The following is a 23,738-nucleotide window of genomic DNA, read 5'->3' as shown; positions in this document are numbered from 1 at the left end:
AGCTCATGAAACCAACACTTTACATGTTGATGGGACCAACACTTTACATGTTGTGTTCATATTTTTGTTCAGTGTATTTCCATTGTGGTCCTGTTTCAAACATAACTGCGTTTACACAGACCACCCAATTCTGTAGTATAGTATTCTACACAGTACACTAGAACATTTTAATGTAAGCACTACATGGTCAAGGATACTAGTGTATAGTATTCTACAGCACAAAATATTATAGTAATTATTACAAGATCTAGGGATATTACAGTGTGTAGTATAAAATTATCCAGTATACTTCAACATTCTATAGTAAGCACTACACGGTCGAGGGATATTACAGTCTCTAGTATAGAATTCTCCAGTATACTACAACATTCTATAGTAAGCACTACACGATCGAGGGATATTACAGTGTCTAGTATAGAATTCTCCGGTATACTTCAACATTTTATAGTAAGCACTACACGATCGAGGGATATTACAGTATCTAGTATAGAATTCTCCAGTGTTATTATTATAATAAAACTAGAGTGACACCTCAAGCACTGCAATGTAGCGCCATAGACTGCTGTGCAACTCGGGAGGCCCTAGTTTACTCCAGTATTTCCACAAAATTCTTTAGTAAGCTCTAATCAATCGAGGGATACTGCAGTGTATAGTATAGAATTCTACAGTATACTACAAAAGTCTATAGTAAGCACTAAACGATCAAACGATACTACAGTGTGGAATACAGGATTCTACAGTATATTACAGTTTACTACAGAATTCTATAGAAATCTAGAGTAAGTACTCTAGTATTTAATATTTTTATGTGGGTAGCCTGTGGTCAATCTCCTAATACCCCTCCCTATAGACAGGAAAGGATCTGGTCAGACAGGAAGCTATAAACTCAGTGGTATAGGAGAGAGGACGGTGAGTCTGTCTGCTGTAGTGTCACCTTGGGAGAAGTGGATCAGTGGTCTGCTCGGTGTAAACTGACGTATAATGGGGAAAACAGATAGGGATGAGCCAGTTCCGCTCCCTGGAGGAGACTCTGTAACGAGTCAGAAGTACAGACAGACAGGAACCCTGAAAATGCTTTTCTGAGGTGCTGAACGATATGGTGACCAAGTGGATCAGTACAGAGCATGGTTCCCCAACTGAATTTGGCCCACGGGCGGTTTTGTTCCAGCCGCCAAATTTTCTGAGCAATTGTATTTATTTTGGGGATTGTTGGGGGGGTGCACATAAAATACTGTAAAAACACCAGGAAATCAGGCCCAAGCGATTTTAATTTTCTAAATCTGTTGCCAAATATTCCCACGCATAATAAAGAGAAACGTGATCGTATAAAAATTGTATGCAAATGTAGCCAGGTTGGAAATTATTGTTTTTGTCAAATATTATATCTGTTTAGGCTTCTTGCGGTCAATTTGCAGGCTAAAAATTATTTGTAATTATGTTCTGGTCCCCGATCATCTGCTCAAGAAAAAAACGTGGCTGCATCTAGTTGATGATCCCTGGGATATAGACAGTAGGCCTAGTACTCTAAACCTTACAGACAAACAAACGTCTATCTTCACCACAAGAAACACAATTAAGGGCAATGTAATTCACTATCCCTTAAACAGCGGATCATAGTTGACCTCAATACAGAGGATGTGTTGAATTCAAGATTACAGTAGTGAAGATCCTTAGTTTATGCTGTGAGTTTATGAGCATCTGTTCCCCTCAAAACCCGCTGCAAAGTCAGATTAGCACCATGGCTGGTTACTGTACAGAGGATCACCCAGCCTCCACTTGATCTTCATACATACTGTATTAACATGTTCATAAATTATTGACAAAAAATAATGAGATCTGTATTTAACACATTTACAGTTGACATTTTAGTCATTTAGCAGATGCTCTTATCCAGAGTGACTGACAGTAAGTGCATTCATCGAAAGATAGCTACAGTAGGAGAGACAACCACATATCACAGTTAAATAAACTGCTAGATACGAACATTCAATTCCAGCTAAACAATGGATATAAAGCCTCGGACATGAAGGTACCCATAAGCAATCATTTCTGATGAAAAACACAAATGTGAAAAATTGGTGTATTTAAACTATAGCATTTGTCCTCACAACCTAAACAGGAGAAACTCCTGTACTCGCTTGACCACTTCTTCAGGAGCAATCAGCAGTGGGTCCCTAAGAAAACAGATTTTCACGGTGGAACAACATTTCAATCATCCCGTGTTTCCCTGAGGAATGTAGTTGGAGGCACAACAGCCTGTATGTGTCAGGGGCCTGTGGATTGAAGCTGACGCTGCCTGTCAAAACAAAGCCTTCGACTGTAATCCCTGCTCTTGAGGGGGAAAAGCATTGCAGTAAGTGCTCAGCAGGATCTATACAGTATGGCCCAATCCCAAATCAACCCCTAGACCCTAGGCCCTATGCACTTGTGGATATCGGAGAGGACTTGATGGGTCTTAGCAAATTGCTTACACCTATCAAACCTCTTAGATATCCACAGGTGAATATGACGTAGGGTCTAGGGATTGATTTGGGATTGGGCATACTTCTCATTGGCATTGTGTTAACCGAAGGGCACTAGGAGTGAGGCTAAGCAAGGTTGAGCTACTTTAATTTTAGAGCACCCAATGTGTGGAACACAAGGCGGTGTCGTTTTGATCACAATGGCGGCTAGTGGTATTAAATGCCTATCTTATGAATACTTGTGTCAACCACAGCAACTGGCTTCTATTTCTTCATTCACAACATACTATATGTGTAATAGAGTGAGTGTAAATATAGTGCACTGTATCACTGAAAATCTGTGGTTTTATATAAAGATAACACTCGAGAATCGGAGATATTTCTTCCTTTAATCATGCACATACTTTTCTATGCCAAATAAAGATTTTCTCTTCCCCTCTGAGTAAGTGATTAGGGCTGTTGGCTATAAGTCGTGAGTATAGTTCGTAACCCCTTCTCTCCAAATTCCTTCAGTAGTCTGGTGTATGACCCGATAGGTGTTTTCCTTTTTTCTCCTTTCACACTCACACAATTTAGTGAGATATCTGAATGAACAGGTGTGAGATGGATGGACATTCCCTCCCACCTCACACTGACAGACAGAAACATCAAAACAGTGATGACCCTCTACCTGGCATGGGAGTGTGTGCGACTCAAGGCCAGGGGAATGTGGGCTCAGCCAGTGCTGATAGGAGAGTTAAAACACACAGCTGTTGGCACTAAGAGGAGGTTGTGGAGGGCAGGCTGAACACTGGCCAACCAGGACAGCGAAACAACCAGGCAGAGGAGGCCACCACTAACACCTACAGTAAGATCAACTGGAGGTACAGTAGACCTACCCAGTGAAACCTGTAAACCTGTGAACTCCAACAACCATCTCAGGTTTGCATTCAACCGTTATAGTTCATATACGTCTTCCATGCTTTTAGAATGAAAGTCACTGTTCACTCATACTGTGCAAACTGCACCTAGCTAGTACCCGATGAAGCCCCCCCACGCTGACTTTATCTGCTTCCCTAAGGGTGGGTAATGTGTAAGGGCCTTACAGTAAGGCTTTCATCAGACCGTCTGAAAGTTCATTAAAGGGAGATCCTGGGGTTGTTATCTCTCTCCAACTGAGAATGGAACCTGTTGTCTGGGGTTATGCATGCTTAGGGTCAACCTCAGTCAGGTGTCAATCAAACACAACATGGGCAAATGTCAGGTTCAAGTCCGTTGTAATGAACACAATCAATGTACAGTACTTCATCGCCATCTCCTTTTCTCCTCTTTCTCCCTCCTTCTCTGAGGCTTCTTCCACTGTCTGATGGCGGCTCTTCTGACAGTGATGTAGCCTTCACGGTATGTCTCCTGAGTTGTCCAATAGAAGCGAAGGAGACAGGGCTGTGAAAGGGGCTGTGGAGCAGTGAGAGTACAGTGGTCTGGGAGATGCTGTTTGATGTTTTATAGCTTATGAAACGCAGCTGGGGCTCCACTCTGGCCTGTGGCCTGCAGATGACTTGGTGTGGGGAACATATACACACACTGGTGCACGCACACAGGTTGACTGTATACAGTACACACTTGCACACACACACACACTCACGCAAAAACACAGCTTAGTTCTAGCACATCATCTATAAACCTCAGTAAATGGTCCGTGTCCAGAGGCGGCTGGTACTGCACAGTAACCCTTAGCACAAGAGAACAGTTAACACTGTGCAAGGGCCCTTTATACTGCTGCTGGAGCCAAAGGAACTGCGTGGATTTATGGGCATAGAGGTTTTCCATGCGTCCATTGAGCAAGTAGCTGCACTGGGAAGCAACAAGTCTGCTAAAGTGAGCTGGCCCTCTGTCTTTACAGGTCCTGGCCATATGATAGGTGTCATACAGTATAGACCATGATGATCAGTGTCAATGGGAGTCACAGAGTTGGGTCATGGTGAGGTACTGCCTAGCACACACTGGTCAGATGACCTCACTCATCCCTCTGTGTGAGTAGTTTAATCAGCTAGCAGGTCTCACAGGGATGGGGCCTGCTCTCTCTCTCATCATGCATGATTGATCCCTTGGTGATGGGCAATGTTGCCTCATCACTAACTCCGTTTTTTACCTTTATTTAACAAGGCAAGTCAGATAAGAATAAATTCTTATTTTCAATGACAGCCTAGGGATCAGCAGGCTAACTGCCTTATTCAGGGGCATAACGACAGATTAGTACCTTGTCAGCTCAGGGATTCGATCTTGCAACCTTTCGGTTACTAGGCCAACACTCTAACCACTAGGCTACCTGCTGCCACTTATGCCTAAAACCTTTTCTTACATCCATTCTTTCAGTTTTGGGTCCCCCCAAAAATTTACTTATATATAATAATATAGGCCATTTGGCTGACGCTTTTATCCAGAGCGAATTACAATCATGCGTGCATACATTTGACTTACGGGTGGTGCGGGAATTGAAGCCAATATCCTGTCTACAGAGCCCATCCCCTTTTCTCATCCTCTCACCTCTCTCTCTCCTGCTCCAGTAGGTTAGTGGAGTTGTCACTCTTGCTCATGTAGTCAGTGTGTTTGCGTTTCTCATTGTCCAGCTCGTGCACGGTGCGCCGGTGACACTTCTCAACCAATAGAAGCTGTTCCAGCATGCGCCGGTACGTGTCCTTGTGTTTCTCCTGTAGATGATCCAGCTGAGACACACACACACAACACACAATCTTATGAGACTGTTACTCTGAGAGACTGTTACTCTGAGAGACTGTTACTCTGCGAGACTGTTACTCTGAGAGACTATTACTCTGAGAGACTGTTACTCTGAGAGTCAGCCACTGCACTTAAGTCTTGCTGACCTATGCATCCTAACTTTAAAACTAAGAAATTGTTAGAATAATGCAAAAAAATATGAAATAAATAATAATCTTCAACCAGATTTGTCTGTATGAAGAAAGAAAAAAACAATACTACAGTCAATAAATGTTATAAGCACTTCCTAAGGTTAATAAGTATCTGTCAGTAGGTGACTAACTTCAGCCATTGGCCTCGGGTAGACATTGTCATTGTGTGTCCGGATGGTGGTGAGAAGGCTGTCTCTCTGTAAGGCCTGGAGGGCTGTGGTAGGAACTGCAGAACCATAGTGGGACTCCAGAGTCTTCTGTGTCTTCTCAGTCTTCAGCACACAGATAACATCCTCCATCGCCTGGGGGTTGCACACAAATAAAAAACGAACAATGTTAGTACTCTGGAAAAAAATGTGCAATTGTTTATGAGGAACTCCTTTAGCCCACCAAAGGACAACTCTTCCAAGTCCTTAATTGCATGTTATAAAACAGCATTTAGACAGGTTTTCTCTGTGTTAGTACCAACATCAGCCACTAGAGAGAGCTGTAGTGTAGTGAAATTGTAAATAAATTGTAATTTTGGACTATAGTATTGTGAGGGTTTACAATAAAATCATGGCAATACGTTCCACCTAGTGGATAATACAAGTAAACAACATCCCAGCTGACAAGATTTGTGGTCCAACCCACATGTAGCTATAAATCTATGTACAATATGAGCGTATGGTAGTTTATCAAAATGAGTGAGACTCACCTGAACCTCACATTCCATGACACCTAGCAGCCTCAGAAGGTCCTCTTTAGTAAAGTTGATGATTCCCAGTCTTTGGTCACTAGTCCCTGAGCTGTCCTCAGTTGACGTCTCTATGTCAGAGACCACCAACCCCTCCACTTCCTCATTGTTTGGTTGAACTTTGACCTTTAGGCTCTTTATAGGTGCATGCAGATTTACTTCCTCTTCTTGGTTTATGTCATGCATTGCCTGTGGAACCCTCAGTACTCCATTGGCTGGGCTTTCCACCCCACTGCTCTTGGATCTCATCCTCTACCCGTGCAGAGAAAAATAACAGAGGAAATCATATTTTAATCCTGCGCTTTGCTCTACCTGTGCAGCAAGGAATACAAATGAAGGAAAATGTCAACTAAATAATCAATGAACTTAATGTCAACAGAATCAGTGCAAACTTAGAGAGAGAGAGAGAGATCCTGGACTACATTCTACTCCGATTGTTGACACATCACTTACCACATCACTTTAGTTTAAGGGCCGTGGCCTTGAAAACTCATCTTCATACCCCTCCTCCCCTTCCTCTACCTTTCCCCCTCACTTCTATTCAATGACAGGAGGCACACAGGCTGAATTAGAGCTACATGAGGAAGTGTACAGTATTATCAGGTGTAATATCTCGGTTAACCCAGAGCTAAAGTCTCATCTAATTGGTCAGCAGCTGAGATGAAGAGATGCTGCAACCAGGAGCGGAACCGGAACGAGGCACTCCACCCTCACTCTTTACAAGTTATGGGTAAAGTCTATAGGCCGAAGGTCCTCTCCCCTTCCGAAATTCTTCAAAATCTATACACCTGCGAAATCGGGATTTATTCATATAACCAGTGACGAAAAACCCAAGTGCCGGAACTATTGCTGCTCTTCAGCTATCAGTGCAGATAGTATAAAGACAGATCTATGGTATCATTTATGTTTATGTAGTCTGTACATGAGATTGTCAGGTGTAAAGTCAACCAAAACAATACTCCAAGGCAGCATGTCCTTCATCTGTCATTCCTCTAATCTAGACGAGCTCAGACAAATATTCAACATGCAAAATCACTCAACAGGGTGTGTGTGTTTCTGACAAGCCCTGTTCTTTCACAGAGGCCGTATCTCATGCTGGGTGGTGACACTTTGGATGGGAGGACACTGGAAAATATGCAACACCCCTGGGTGTTTGGCCTGTTCTGTCATGCAAATCAGAACAAAATCTGGGATCCCAACTCAAAAAGAAATACAGGCCTATAAACTATGTTGGCATATGCATCATATTATGCAGTAAGACCAGTAGGGTCATCTTTAGATTTACATTGCATTCATGTTCTGTTGAGTCATCTCTGTGTCCACTGGGGTCAAGTGCACTGCACACAATATAGGTAATCAGTGCATGTGTATGTATGCGTGTGCGTTAAAACTTGTGTGTGTTAAAACTTCCTAAAACTTCATAGAGCTTCTCTCCTCGCCCCTGAAGGAGTTGTGATTAATGGATCAACTACAGGCCCCTGATATTGAGATAGTGTTCTTTCTGTAATCAAGTTCTGGTACAGTATGACATCAGTACTTTTAATTATTTACAGATAAGGAACAAATCCCCTGTACCTCCCAGGTGATGTCATACGACCCCTGACCCATGACTCATGCTCTGAGCCCTCCTGAGCTGAGTGAGATCACAGAACTGACACTCATTCTCTCTTCCCTCACCCGCTCCACTGCGGTCTCTGCTCTGAGATCAGTTAGAGGTTCCATTAGATGTGCGACCAGCTTACATCTTCAGACTGCAGACCTTAACTACTTCCCTGGGACCTTTAAAACAACACAACCCGGCACCAGAACAGCACAACAGTGGGACTGTGAACATCAAGAAAGAACAGTCTAACTCATTGTAACCTCGATGAAAACAAGATGTTCGATAGGAAAGTTATGAGACTGGGAGCAAACCAGGCCTGCACCAATGACTGTCTGTACAGTACCAGTCAAAAGTTTGGACACACCTACTCATTCAAGGGTTTTTCTTTATTTTTACTATCTTCTACATTGTAGAAGAATAGTGAAGACATCAAAACTATGAAATAACACATATGGAATCAAGTAGACACCAAAAATGTCACGTCTGCTCCCGCTCTTCCCTCCCCTGGCGCTTGAGGGTGCCAGGCTGTCCTGCATCACACACTCCTATCGTCCATTACGCACACCTGCCTTCCCTCTTCACGCGCATCAGCGATATTGGACTCACCTGGACTCACTCATCACCTGTTTATTTCCTCTCCTATATTTGTCAGTTCCCCTGCTCTGTTCCCCACTGCTGTATTATAATTATTTTGTTTGTGTTACTCGTTTGCTGATACTGCTCCTGTCTCGGTCCATGTCCGTTCTATATTAAATGTTTGACTCCCCGTACCCGCTTCGTCTCTCCAGCGTCATCCCATGTGACAAAAAAAGTGTTAAATCAAAATATATGTTATATTTGAGATTCTTCAAAGTAGCCACCCTTTGCCTTGATGACAGCTTTGCACACTCTCTGTATTCTCTCAACCAGCTTCATGAAGTAGTCACCTGGAATGCATTTAAATTAAAAGGTGTGCCTTGTTAAAAGTTAATTTGTGGAATTTCTTTCCTTCTTAATGCGTTTGAGCCAATCAGTTGTGTTGTGACAAGGTAGGGGTGGTATACAGAAGATAGCCCTATTTGGTAAAAGACCAAGTCCATATCATTATCAAGGCTCAGGCTAAGACCCAGATGCAGACACAGGAGGTGGATAGTATGAGTCTCAGAGTTCATTATAGTACAAGGTGCAGGCAAAAGGTAAGTCAAAGCAGGCAAAGAGTCGTAATCCAAATCAGAGTCAGACAGGTACAGGACGGCAGGCAGGATTAGGGTCAGGACAAGCAGAAAGGTCAGAACTGGGAAGACTAGGCAACACAAAAACTAGAGCCAGAAAACACGGGAACAAGCTGGTAGGACTTGACGGGACAAGGCATACTGGCAACAGAGAAACAGAAGACACAGGTATAAATACACAGGGAGTAATGGGGGAAGATGGGAGATGCCTGGGGGGTGGGTGGAGACAAGCACAAAGACAGGTGAAACAGATCAGGGTGTGACAATTATGGCAAGAACATCTCGAATAAGAAAAGAGAAACAACTGTCCATGATTACTTTAAGACATGAAGGTCAGTCAATACGGAACATTTCAAGAACTTTGAAAGTTTCTTCAAGTGCAGTCACAAAAACCATCAAGCGCTATGATGAGGACTGTCTCTTATGAGGACCGCCACAGGAAAGGAAGACTCTGCTGCAAAGGATAAGTTCATTAGAGTTACAAGCCTCAGAAATTACAGGCCAAATAAATGCTTCACAGAGTTCAAGTAACAGACACATCTCAACATCAACTGTTCAGAGGAGACTGCGTGAATCAGGCCTTCATGGTCAAATTGCTGCAAAGAAACCACTAATAAAGAAGGAGGAGGTGTGATGGTGTGATGGTGCTTTGCTGGTGACACTGTCAGTGATTTATTTAGAATTCAAGGCACACTTAAGCAGCATGGCTACCACAGCATTTTGCAGCTATACGCCATCCCATCTGGTTTGGTCTTAGTGGGACTATCATTTGTAAAGTAAAGCCTCTCTATCCAAACACTGGGGTGAGATGCCCTGCCTTGTTGAGTCACACAGCATCTGACCAACACTTCTAACACACACAAATAGTGATCAGCGTTGCCGTGCGAACATGAGTGGTAGTGGAAAATGAAGTTGGACTACAGTAGTTGGACTACTGCTCTTGGAGCTGCTCTTCCTCCCGGGGAAGGACTGCCCGTTCCATGATCTCGCCATCACGGTTGACAACTCCATTGTGTCCTCCTCCCAGAGCGCCAAGAACCTTGGCGTGATCCTGGACAACACCCTGTCGTTCTCAACTAACATCAAGGCGGTGGCCCGTTCCTGTAGGTTCATGCTCTACAACATCCGCAGAGTACGACCCTGCCTCACACAGGAAGCGGCGCAGGTCCTAATCCAGGCACTTGTCATCTCCCGTCTGGATTACTGCAACTCGCTGTTGGCTGGGCTCCCTGCCTGTGCCATTAAACCCCTTCAACTCATCCAGAACGCCGCAGCCCGTCTGGTGTTCAACCTTCCCAAGTTCTCTCACGTCACCCCGCTCCTCCGTTCTCTCCACTGGCTTCCAGTTGAAGCTCGCATCCGCTACAAGACCATGGTGCTTGCCTACGGAGCTGTGAGGGGAACGGCACCTCAGTACCTCCAGGCTCTGATCAGGCCCTACACCCAAACAAGGGCACTGCGTTCATCCACCTCTGGCCTGCTCGCCTCCCTACCACTGAGGAAGTACAGCTCCCGCTCAGCCCAGTCAAAACTGTTCGCTGCCCTGGCCCCCCAATGGTGGAACAAACTCCCTCACGACGCCAGGACAGCGGAGTCAATCACCACCTTCCGGAGACACCTGAAACCCCACCTCTTTAAGGAATACCTAGGATAGGTTAAGTAATCCCTCTCACCCCACCCCCCCTAAGTTTTAGATGCACTATTGTTAAGTGACTGTCCCACTGGATGTCATAAGGTGAATGCACCAATTTGTAAGTCGCTCTGGATAAGAGCGTCTGCTAAATGACTTAAATGTAAATGTAAATGTAGTTGGCTACCAGTAGTTGGCCTACAAAATAGAGTTAAGAGAGGATGTAAAAGGTCAGAGGGGAATCAGACACAATCAATGCTGACCATATCTTGAGTGCTCATACTTCTACCATAAATTTCAAAACATAACGCTGGATAATGTTTTGAACTCTTGCTCAGGACATGAACTTGAGGGCATTCAATGTGTCACTTGCATTTGTTATTGAAGTACATGCATACTTCCAGTTACGTAACTATGCAACAGCTTTTTAGAGTAAAGTATCACTTCTCCCTAGCTCTCTGGCGTTCATCTTCCATTTAACTTTGGATAAACACTTCAGCTCCAACTTCTGGCTCCTTTGGCTTCCACCTATGATTCCAAACTCCAAGAACACTATTATTTTTCCTCCAGCACAGTTTAATTAAACCGTTTCTTATTCCCACATTTCCGTGGGTATTGTGTAATACTGTCAGCTGGGACATGCATTACTTTGATTCAGTAGTAATGAGCTGATTGAGCCGTGAAAAGCCCAACATTCACAAGGAACTGAGGTTAGATAGATAACAGGCTGGACACTGTTGATTGAAACAGACCAGGATCAGGATATTGATCTATTACTCCAACCTCACCAAGGCGTAATGATAACAAGACCTTCTCTATACCCTTAACTTCCTCCAACAGTGTGTTTTCTATAAACATTTCTATCAGATTCTTACAGGATGACCCTAAATGTCAGTGCAATGGTTTGCAACTGTTGTGATTAAAGTAGATTCTTAGCGGGCAAATAGTGATTCTAAAGCCACCTGGCCTCAAAGCCTCACATTCCATTCCTGCATGTTGCAAAAATGATCCCCATCACTATAGCCGTGATCAGCAAATTAACACTTGTGTTTTATCTGCGGTGCGTGCAGCAGACTTAGGCGGAGTCCCACCACTTTAGGTTGGGACACAACATACTGGTCAAATGATCATTAAAAAAGTAACAAAGTTTAGCTACAGCTCCACCACATACTGTACATACAATCCAAATTTTGACCACAACGTGTGTGGACATGCCATGAAATATAAACTGAGTTGGAGAACCTGATTGAGCCAGTGGATATGATCTCTTTCCCAGACCTCTCTAGCATTTGGTGTTGTTTGTGTGAGGCCTGTCTTCATGGCGTGGATACTGCCACTCTGCCAGTGCCAGGGCCAGCGCTCCTCCAGGGGTTCTTCGCAGACTGCATAGCCGAATGGTCCTTATTAGGCCTGTAATGTCAGCAATGGTAAATAGATAGCTCCTACTCCCTGAGACACTAGTGCCAACAGCTGCTGGGATTCCAGGGACCCTCCAAAGTCTTTGGAAAAATCAATAGTTTGATTTGGGGAGTTTGATATATCCACGCTATGAATCCAACGTGACTAAATATGGGCTGGGAACTGTGCCTCAGCACGAAGGAGTTTGGCAATGTGCCACGCCTGCAGACACTTATAAAATGAGATCCCAAGGCTCTTCCATCTTAACAAGGAAAACATGACCTCGCCAGAAAATACCAGAATTTCAATGAACGGATATTTCAATCAAACTTGACTCGTGAATGTGGAAGAAATGGTCTAGAATCAAATATTAGTGTTGCAGTTTTTACAAGTCCCACTCCCTATTTCCCATGTAGTGGTACAAATTGGTCTGTCTCGGCTTTCTGCAGACACATTCCTTTGCAGACAAACAATGACCTTTGAGGTCCTAACAGACGTATTCCAGAGACAAATGTAGTTAAACCGAAGAGCGATGACGTCTGTCGTCGGTTGAGACAGCCGATCACACTTACATTACACACATTCCTCGTTGATTGATGTATTATAGCATTACATTACACGTGGAAATTCTGTTTATTTCACTTGGAATTTCTTAAACGTTCCGAGATGATGGTGCCTGCTGACATTTTGTAGTTGTATTTATTAAGGATCCCCCTTAGCTGCTGCCAAGGCCACTCTTCCTGGGGTCCAATGGAGATTAACAAGAAAAATGTGTATATAATAGAACGCATTATTTCACCACTACTATACCACTACATGTCGACAATACAACATGTATAATACCACAATACAGCAATATTGCAACATTACAATGTATGTTTGTGTAGAGTGCGTGTGTGAGCGTGTGTGCGTATGTGTGTGTGCCTGTGTGTGTGTGGTGTCTGTGTGTGTGTGTGTGTGTCTCTTCACAGTCCGCGTTGTTCCATAACATGTAGTTTTATGTTTTTTAAATCAGATTTGACTGCTCGCTTGAGTTACATGATGTAACATGTAATAGAGTTCATTGTAGTCATCGTCCCTGTCTTGTTGGCTACTTTACATACATTTTGAAATGGTACATCTAGTGATCTACTTCTGTTTATACTCTGCATCAATATTTCTTACACCTGATATGTCATCCTGCCAGAGCAATGTAATTTCCCGACCAGGTTCCAACTCATAGTATCCCCTTCTTCATCACAGTCTTCTGATTGCATTGGTTAAATGTAGAGGTTCCACCATTAGCAAACACGGTCTCTTCAACATGAGGACCACAGTGTCTCGACAGTGCCATTTGCAGTGCCTTTGGCAAGAATACAGACCCCTTGATTTCTCCCACATTTTGTTAAGTTACAGCCTTATTCTAAAATGGATTAAATATTTTTTATCCCCTTCATAAATCTACACACAATACCCTATAATGACAAAGCAGAACCTGTTTAATTAAAAACCCTGGGAAAATCACATTTACATGAGTGTGCTTAGGGTCATTGGCCTGTTGGAAGGTGTACGTTCGCCCCAGTCTGAGGTCTAATCGTTCTGTAGATCGTTCTGTCTAATCTTTCTGTTTTCATCAAGGATCTCTCTGCTCCATTAATCTTTTCCTCGATCCTGACTAGTCTCCCAGTCCCTGCTGCTGAAAGTAACCCCACAGCATGATGCTGCCACCCCCATGCTTCACTGTAGGGATGGTGCCAGGTTTCTTCCAGACCCGACATTGGCGTTCAGGCCAAAAAGTTCAATCTTGGTTTCATCAGACCAGAGAATCTTTTAACTTATGGTCTCAGAGTCTTTAAGTGCCTTTTGACAAACTCCAAGCGGGCTGTCATGTGCCTTTTACTGAGGAGTGGCTTCTGTCTGGACACTCTACCACAAAGACCTGGTGGAGTGCTGCAGTGATGGTTGTCCTTATGGAAGGTTCTCCCATCTCCACAAAGGAACTCTGGAGCTCTGTCAGAGTGACCATCGGATTCTTGGTCACCTCCTTGATCAAGGCCTTTCTCCACCGACTTCTCAGTTTGGCCGAGCAGCCAGCTCTATGAGGAGTCTTGGTTCCAAACTTCTTCCATTGAAGAATAATGGAGGCCACTGTATTTTTGGGGACCTTAAATGCTGCAGACATTTTTTGGTACCCTTCCCCAGATCTGTGCTTCGACAAAATCCTGTCGGACAATTCCTTCGACATCATGCCTTGGTTTTTTCTCTGACATGCACCGTCATTATAGGTTCTTGTGTGTAAATTGATGAGGGAAAATTTGAATTTAATCAATTCTAGAATAAGGCTGTAACGTAACAAAATGTGGAAAAAGTCAAGTGGTCTGAAGACAAAAAGAAGGCATGCACTGTATGGATACATGAGTGACAGAAGTTGTACAGGGAAGGACCTTCAGTAGATGAAGATGTGTCAGCTAGTATGCCCTATTACTGTACGCAGTAGGCCTATCAAATCATGTGCAATTCACATAGGCCTAAATGTGCACATATAAGTATCTCCATATGTTCTGAACAAAGAACTGTACTGTTGGTTAAGGGCTTGTAAGTAAGCACTTCACAGTAAGGTCTTCACCTGTTGTATTTGGCACGTGTGATTTGATTGATTTGAGGTTTGCATGTGTTGCATCTCACAGCAGATGTGATCTTCACAACTCTACTGTGCTGGGTAGCAACCCAATTCATATGATCTATTTAGGGAGCAACATGGAGTAGGTTTACAGAAGCTGTAAATGAACACCAACCAATCAAGAACCAAATTCCTTGAGTAACGTGACATGATTGGATATAACGTTTAAAAGGAGATTCTGAGAGGCGTGGATCATGGGTCATGTTCAGGATGTTGCACTTAAGGCCATAGAGTCTGCAAATTAGACATGGGTGAAGCACACTCAGATACAGTAGACTTACACACTAAATCATGAAGTCAGTTATTTCTCTGAAGTCTAAAATTAGAATTCCACTGAACCACTCCGGAATTCCACAGACCCAGTCAGGTGGTCTCTGCATGAAATTCCATACAGTTCAAATGGTCTGCACTGATCTGTCCATGTATAACATGACATAATATTACATGACATTACATGAGCGTTTCACACTGCTGGAAGAAAGCGGTACACATTTAGTCTAACTTGACTCTGTCCAACTCAAGAGCTCCGGCAGTCAGCCAGTGCAGACACCGATAACTCAGAAACCACAATGATAAGGCAGCTCTACCTCAGAATCATGGTGCAGTCAACAATGTGCAAAACTGTCCAAATCGATGACATCAGAAAACAAACGGAACTCTCCAGAAGTCCATCATGATGTCACTCCCTCAACCTGAATGAGGGAGGAAGAGAGGAGCAGCCTGGTTGAGATCACTGATTACTACAGTAAGTCTCTCTTCAGGGGAATTCGAAGTCTCAATACATGAACCTTTCAAAGGTTCAGCAGCCAGTTTCTATGCATGACTACTATTTCTAGCTAGAAGAGATGGTGAATTTGGCCAGCAGATGACATCAGTGTATGTGCAACATTTTAGACTGAGCCAATGAACCATTGTATTTCTGTTCAAAATGTTGTATCAACACTGGGAAAATGTGCCTAATTGGTTTATTAATACATTTTCAAGTTCATAACAGTGTGCTCTCCTCAAACAATAGCATGGTATTATTTCACTGTAATAGCTACTGTAAATTGGACAGTGCAGTTAGATTGATAAGAATTTAGCCTTTCTGCCAATATCAGATTCGTCTATGTCTTAGTAAATGTTCTTGTTACTTACAACCTCATGCTAATCACATTAGTCTACGTTAACTCAACAGTCCTGTGGGGGACCCACCGATCCTGTCGAAGTTATCTGACTTGTTTAGTTAAATAAAAGTGCCACTCCCACAACACACTATAGGCATATTATATACACACTATAGGCAGTCTGGCCCAGTGGCGGTCAGTGCAGTTTAAGATGAGGGAGGACCTTTTTTTTATGAGCATGGCCTTATTTCCTTTACAGCATATTGGATGACTCTCATTCATAATCCATTCACCCAGTTCAATGTAACCGTGATAAGTTTAAGGTACTACATGATTCTCTAATTTTCCCTATACCCATCATGAGGTTGCTACAACCTTGCCTATAAATGAAAATTGACAACTTAGGTGCACACAGGTCGAGAGACAAATTTCAGGTGACATTAGTCCAACAGTTGCATTTACATTTACATTTAAGTCATTTAGCAGACGCTCTTATCCAGAGCGACTTACAAATTGGTGCATTCACCTTATGACATCCAGTGGAACAGTCACTTTACAATAGTGCATCTAAATCTTAAAGGGGGGGTTGAGAAGGATTACTTATCCTATCCTAGGTATTTCTTAAAGAGGTGGGGTTTCAGGTGTCTCCGGAAGGTGGTGATTGACTCCGCTGTCCTGGCGTCGTGAGGGAGTTTGTTCCACCATTGGGGGGCCAGAGCAGCGAACAGTTTAGACTGGGCTGAGCGGGAACTGTACTTCCTCAGTGGTAGGGAGGCGAGCAGGCCAGAGGTGGATGAACGCAGTGCCCTTGTTTGGGTGTAGGGCCTGATCAGAGCCTGGAGGTACTGAGGTGCCGTTCCCCTCACAGCTCCGTAGGCAAGCACCATGGTCTTGTAGCGGATGCGAGCTTCAACTGGAAGCCAGTGGAGAGAGCGGAGGAGCGGGGTGACGTGAGAGAACTTGGGAAGGTTGAACACCAGACGGGCTGCGGCGTTCTGGATGAGTTGTAGGGGTTTAATGGCACAGGCAGGGAGCCCAGCCAACAGCGAGTTGCAGTAATCCAGACGGGAGATGACAAGTGCCTGGATTAGGACCTGCGCCGCTTCCTGTGTGAGGCAGGGTCGTACTCTGCGGATGTTGTAGAGCATGAACCTACAGGAACGGGCCACCGCCTTGATGTTAGTTGAGAACGACAGGGTGTGGTCCAGGATCACGCCAAGGTTCTTAGCGCTCTGGGAGGAGGACACAATGGAGTTGCAAACGAGAATTTCTATTGGACAATTTCAGGTATGTTTATCCCCGTTTTGTTCTGTTTGCTTCTGTTTAAGAAATGTTTCTCAACAGAATCGGCTAAATTAATACACCCTGATCATGCGTGAACAGAGTTCACTTTCAAAACAGCCACATTGTATTCCTTTTCCTCACTTCGCTTGTGGACTTCAACGCACAGCAAATCAGCTCTATGTGACCATGCGAAAAAGCCTTTCCAAGCCAAACCTATACACACAGCCTACATCGTTGTCACCATATTAGCTAAAGTAACGTCATAGTCAGCAAAGCTAATAGAACTAACGCGTTAGTAAACCCGCTACAATCATGCAGTAACGTTACAGTGTACTATCAGTAAGCATCCCTCTGTTGGAGCAGTGTTTATGTAGGCTAAACTAGCTAGCTGCATTTGTTAGCTAAGTAAGTGAAACTGAAAGTTTAAAAAAATACAAACTCTCTCTCTATTTCGCTCTTGCTTCTCCTTCATTTTGGAAGAAATTAATTTATTTAAAACTGTTCAACTATTGTCTTTCTCTCTCTTTGAGTCAACTACTCGCCACATTTTATAAACTGCAGTGCTAGCTATCTGTAGCTTATGCTTTCAGTAATTCTCTGATACTTTGATTGGGTGCACAACATGTCAGTTTATGCTGCAAGAGCTCTGATGGGCTGAAGGACATCCTCCGGAAGTTGTCATAGTCACTGTTTAAGTCTATGGATGGGTAGTGAGATCTGTGAGCCTCCTAGGTTTTGTACTGAAGTCAATATACCCAGAGGAGGACAGAAGCTAGCTGTCATCCGGCTACACCATGGTGCTACCCTACATAGTGCTGTTGAGGCTACTGTAGACCTTCTTTGCAAAATAGTGTGTTTTAATCAAATATTTGGTGACGTGATTATATTTAGTATAGTTTTATCTAAAATAATTGCTTTTTAAATGTTTTAAAATTGACATTTTTATGAAATTCTCTGAGGAGGATGGTCCTCCCCTTCTTCCTCTGGCCCACACCCACAACACACTATAGGCAGAAACATGCCTTCTAAATGTCACAGGAGTGATGAGTTGGATCATTGAGTTAGCCACGTGAAGCAGACCTCTGTTTCCATCCATATGAGGAAAAAAATACATTTCAATATACACTGGACAAAAATATTAATGCAACATGTAAAGTGTTGTTCCAATGTTTCATGAGCTGAAATAAAATATCCCAGAAATGTTCTGTATGCACAAAAAGCTTATTTCTGTCAAATGTTGTGCAAAATGTGGTTACATCCTTGTTAGTGAGCATTTCTCCTTTGCCAAGATAATCTATTCATCTGACAGGTGTGGCATATCAAGAAGCTGATTAAACAGCATGAACAAGGTGCACCTTGTGCTGGGGACAATAAAAAATCACAACAATGCTACACATGTCTCAAGTTTTGACGGAGTGGCATGCTGATTGCAGGAATATCCACCAGAGCTGTTGCCAGAGAATGTAATGTTAATTTCTCTACCATAAGCCGCCGCCAACATCGTTTTAGAGAATTTGGCAGTACGTCCAATTGGCTTCACATCCGCAGACGCCATATAACCACGCCAGCCCAGGTCTTCCACATCCGGCTTATTCACCTGCGGGAACACCTGAAACCAGCCACCCGGACAACTGATGAAACTGTGGGTTTGCACAACCAAAAACTGTCTGCAGAAACTGTCAGAAACCATCTCAGGGAAGTACATCTGCGTGCTACTCTTCCACACCAGGGTCTTGACCTAACTGCAGTTCGGCGTTGTAACTGACTTCAGTGGTCAAATGTTCACCTTCGATGGCCACTGGTACGCTGGAGAAGTGTGCTCTTCACAGATTAATCCCGGTTTCAACTGTACCGGGCAGACAGCGTGTATGGCGTCGTGTGGGCGAACGGTTTACTGATGCCATTGAAGAAGAGTAGGACAATATTCCACAGTTCACCATCAACAGCCTGATCAACTCTACGCGAAGGAGATGTGTGACGCTGCATGAGGCAAACGGTGGTAACACCAGATTCTGACTGGTTTTCTGATACACAGATGCATATCTGTTTTCCCAGTCATGTGAAATCCATAGATCAGAGCCAAATTAATTAATTTCAATTGGCTGATTTCCTTATATGAACTTTAACTCAGTAAAACCTTGAAATTGTTGCATGTTGCATTTATATATTTTTTCAATGTCAATGGCAAAAAATCTATTTCAAATACATATAGATACTGTACATTTGCAGCTTTGCTCAAATGCATGTAAAGCCTTAAAATACATTCCAGAGATGTATTGGATTTATTTTTTTAAGGAATAGTTGCACCACATTAAAACGAGAGTTCAGTTCATATAACAGGGTTGACCTGTAAATGAATCACTAATCACCTGAAATAAATAATTATCTTCAGAAATAACAATCAAGCAACAAACTTCACAATGATGGTGTAAACTTGGAGAATTTGTGGGGATGAGTGGGTTAAAATCTTCCTAGAAGTCACAGAGGGTATATAGCGTTTTGGAACAAAACTCTTCAAATATGACTGTGAGATAGATTGGAATAGTGCAGGAGATTGTGTGTGCTCTATTCATTCTATTTCTATCTGCAACATGCAGTTCCAGATACAGCCCTGTCATTAGTTGAAAGCGGCCAATCCTATAGTTTCAGAAAATTATCCACTTCCTGAGATCTGTATTCAAAAATGGCTTTTAATTAGTTGCTTTCTCAGATCTGCATTAAAATAGTTTTGAAAAGTAGTCATTTTCTGAGATCTGTATTCGAATCATTTTAAAAAGTAGTACTTTTTGGGATCTGAATTCAAATAGTTGTAGTCACCTCCAAAGTAACTATTTATTCGCCTGGAATAGTTACTTTCCCCAAAGCGTAGTTAAAACTGTAGTTATCCCAGGTAACTTGCTGATGGCAGTGCACTGGACAGAGGACACATGCCCAGGGGATATAATCACCTCTTATGCACTCTCTATAAGTAGAATATTGGATACGTTCTATCCAACAATCTACACATTCCAAAGCCTAGTGCATGATGTACCCTGCAGTATCAGTACTGGATGTACATTCACTATTGTGCTGTGATGTCTTCCACTGCTGATAGAGCTACATTACCTCACAGCTACATTACCTCACAGCTTAGCCATGTCCTTTGTCATCTCAATGATCAGAAGAATGTGATGTAATATCATAATTATGTAGTGACGTGAGATGCTCTGTGACAACGGCATACTCAGTGGAAAGGGAAGCAGTTTGAGTAAGCAAGTGCCCTCTCTGCAACTGTGGCACTTATATGATATAGCTTGGTCTGTCTGACTTAATAACTCTTCAAACATTGTAACACACCGGGCCAGTTTTAATACTGTGTCTGATTCACACAGGTATGTGAATGAACTGTGGTAACCCCTGGAAGCAAAACGCTCACGTGTGTAGAGTAAACTACTGACACAAACATTTGGAAAGGATCTCCTTATCCCTGACCTGGACAAAGTGCCAAAAATGTTAATGGCGGATATCTCTCTCTCTCCCCTCCTCCATGTATCTCCCATGATGTCATTAAGCGCTGGAGGACCACATCAGCTAGAGTGGGAAAAGCTCAAGTATCTCTCCTCTCTCTCTCCCGGAGCTGGTCTGGATTAGGAGCACGACAAAGACAGATAGGTGCTGAGGAGATGAATGACAGTTAACCTAAAGTATGCCTGTACTGCACTCCCTTTAACCCTTAAAAAGATAGATATGTTGCACATTTCGTTTTGGCTCAGCTAGACAGTGTGATGTATGCCTTGACAAATGGATTACAGTTCGTGAGAACCAAATGTACATGGATGCTCTGTGATTTATGGCATGGTGATAAATGAAATAATTGAACATCACTCAAATGAATTAATGACCAGGTAGAAAGTTGAGCCCCTCTAGACAAGGTCCAGGGAAGAGGTCTAAACAGAGGAATCTGGATTAGCGGTTCCTTATCTTCCAGCCTAAATATCTCAGGAGAACATCATTTGTGCTCAGAAAGGTCTTCTCCCTAGTTAAACGCTAGAAGGGCTTCTCACACTGCTTTTACATAACAATGACAGAAGAACACCGCAGCCCGTCTGGTGTTCAACCTTCCCAAGTTCTCTCACGTCACCCCGCTCCTCCGTTCTCTCCACTGGCTTCCAGTTGAAGCTACAAGACCATGGTGCTTGCCTACGGAGCTGTGAGGGGAACGGCACCTCAGTACCTCCAGGCTCTGATCAGGCCCTACACCCAAACAAGGGCACTGCGTTCATCCACCTCTGGCCTGCTCGCCTCCCTACCACTGAGGAAGTACAGCTCCCGCTCAGCCCAGTCAAAACTGTTCGCTGCTCTGGCCCCCCAATGGTGGAACAAACTCCCTCACGACGCCAGGACAGCGGAGTCAATCACCACCTTCCGGAGACACCTGAAACCCCACCTCTTTAAGGAATACCTAGGATAGGATAAGTAATCCCTCTCACCCCCCCTCCTTTAAGATTTAGATGCACTATTGTAAAGTGACTGTTCCACTGGATGTCATAAGGTGAATGCACCAATTTGTAAGTCGCTCTGGATAAGAGCGTCTGCTAAATTACTTAAATGTAAATGTAAATGTAGAACAAGTAGTGGCTTATAGGAAATGCTAGATTAATGACTCTCTCTTTCCGGTGTGTGCTGTCACAGTGCTTGTGTCTAGCTCCTTGCTAATGACCATTCTACCTCCTGAGAACAGTCAAAACACCTTTACTCTCTTAAAAAACATGTCATCAACTCAAAGTGTTTTAATACACGTGGACATCATGGATTTTAACCCATTCATACTGCACAAAGCAGGCAGCCACAGTCCACTGAAATAGATGGTATTCCGACACACATTACTCCCTAACCTACAGTATATCAGATCAGAACAGCACTGGCAAAGTCCAGCAACAGTAGTAGTCCTCTCTGCATTTCAAACTCATAATACTAGAGCATTTCAGCTGATCAGCTTAGCTCCTGCCACGGCACTGGCAAATGGTTTAACTGTTTAGAGAGGAGAGGCGCATGCTTTCACTACTTAATCCGCACTATGTAGAAGACCTGTACTTTCTTACCTGTTCTTCCTGGTCCCCAGGGTTAGGTTGGAGTGGGGCTGAAGTCAATCCTACAGGAGACTCAGTCTGTCCTTCTGTATGTCGATGTCCTCTGACGACCTCTTCCTATTCCTCTTCTCACTACTACTCATGTTCATCTGCCTTGTTACAGAGTGAATACCATCACACGGACCAGCTCTGCTCTCTCATTTCTCCTCCTCTAGGATTCCAGGTCAAGAAGAAAATGCTACAGCAAAGAGATCTGGGTCTCTCTCTCTCGCTCTACTCCCTACTCCCCTCTCTCATATACACATTCTCTTTACACTCCCCCTCTCTCTCTCTCTCTCTCTCTCTCTCTCTCTCTCTCTCTCTCTCTCTCTCTCTCTCTCTCTCTCTCCTCCCTCTTTCTCTGTAAGTCAGCCAAGGAAATACACTCTTTGAGGAGTCAGTGAGGGAGTGCTTGTGACAGAGAGAGAATGGAAGGGAGTAATGGTGAGGAAGTCTGAAAGGAGCCATTGCTCAGCAGGGAGATAGAGAAGCAGCAGTATGATGTCCTTTGTCACATGTCCAGGTCATTTCATCTACTCTTCGTTTGTCCCCAGTCTTTCAGTGTGTAGACGGAGGCTAAAGCATGGGTGCATATTTAACTACTCTGCTGCAGTCACTAGGAGTTGTTAGCAGTTGAAGCCGTTTGTTTGGAGGCTCGCTGCCGGGTTAGCTGGCCCCCTGGCTCCCCTCTCCACTCTTGACAGCTGAGCTATCCCACTGGGCACACCACGTCATTTCAACATGGAAATGTGGGTAATATTTGGTTGAGACGTTGATCAGTGACATTTCAACTTTTATTCACCCGCTCAAAAAGACAGCCAGAAGTTTGTTCAATTCCTAATGTGTTACAACTAAAAGCACAAACAAATCCCAACAAAAAAAATATGATTTTTGGTTTAGTTGTCATCAACCATTTAAAAGCACAGAAAAGGCCTAGATCAGATCACACGTTAACCAGCGATAGCCGACACCCGCATAGCTGGTGCTTTGGTGGTGTCTGAGGTAGAGCTGTGAAATCAGATAGGCTGCTTGTGTGGTCATTGTCACAAAGTCACACCCGTCTCACTTTTGTGAGAAGTTCAGAACGAGAATGTGTAGACTAAATAGAAATAAGGCACGGGGTGGTGTGGTATATGGCCAATATACCACGGCTAAGGGCTGTTCTTAGGCAAGACGCATCAAATCAAATGTATTTATATAGCCCTTCTTACATCAGCTGATATCTCAAAGTGCTGTACAGAAACCCAGCCTAAAACCCCAAACAGCAAGCAATGCAGGTGTAGAAGCACGGTTGCTAGGAAAAACTCCCTGGAAAGGCCAAAACCTTGGAAGAAACCTAGAGAGGAACCAGGCTATGAGGGGTGACCAGTCCTGTTCTGGCTGTGCCGGGTGGAGATTATAACAGAACATGGCCAAGATGTTCAAATGTTCATAAATGACCAGCATGGTCAAATAATAATAATCCCAGTAGTTGTCGAGGGTGCAGCAAGTCAGCACCTCAGGAGTAAATGTCAGTTGACTTTTCATAGCCGATCATTAGCAGTATCTCTACCGCTCCAACTCTAGAGAGTTGAAAACAGCAGATCTGGGACAGGTAGCACGTCCGGTGAACAGGTCAGGGTTCCATAGCCG

General features: G+C 43.6%; 1 protein-coding gene across 1 annotated transcript in view; it reads right to left on the bottom strand.

Moving 5' to 3' along the window:
- The window catches only part of LOC124046339 (filamin-A-interacting protein 1-like), a 31,874-nt gene extending 9,529 nt beyond the window's left edge, over nt 1-22,345 (bottom strand). The window contains exons 1-4 of the mRNA XM_046366612.1: nt 22,080-22,345; nt 6,069-6,359; nt 5,503-5,673; nt 4,989-5,167 (exon numbers count right to left, since the gene is read on the bottom strand). Coding sequence (XP_046222568.1) covers nt 4,989-5,167; nt 5,503-5,673; nt 6,069-6,356 — 638 coding nt within the window. The 5' untranslated portion in view covers nt 6,357-6,359; nt 22,080-22,345. The remainder of the gene's footprint in view (nt 1-4,988; nt 5,168-5,502; nt 5,674-6,068; nt 6,360-22,079) is intronic.
- Nucleotides 22,346-23,738: the final 1,393 nt, after the last annotated feature.

The sequence above is a fragment of the Oncorhynchus gorbuscha genome, linkage group LG10 (genome assembly GCF_021184085.1).
Source record: "Oncorhynchus gorbuscha isolate QuinsamMale2020 ecotype Even-year linkage group LG10, OgorEven_v1.0, whole genome shotgun sequence".
Classification (NCBI taxonomy): Eukaryota; Metazoa; Chordata; class Actinopteri; order Salmoniformes; family Salmonidae; genus Oncorhynchus; species Oncorhynchus gorbuscha.
The sequence above is the reverse complement of the archived record's forward strand: the minus strand, read 5'-3'. Positions and strand labels throughout refer to the sequence as shown.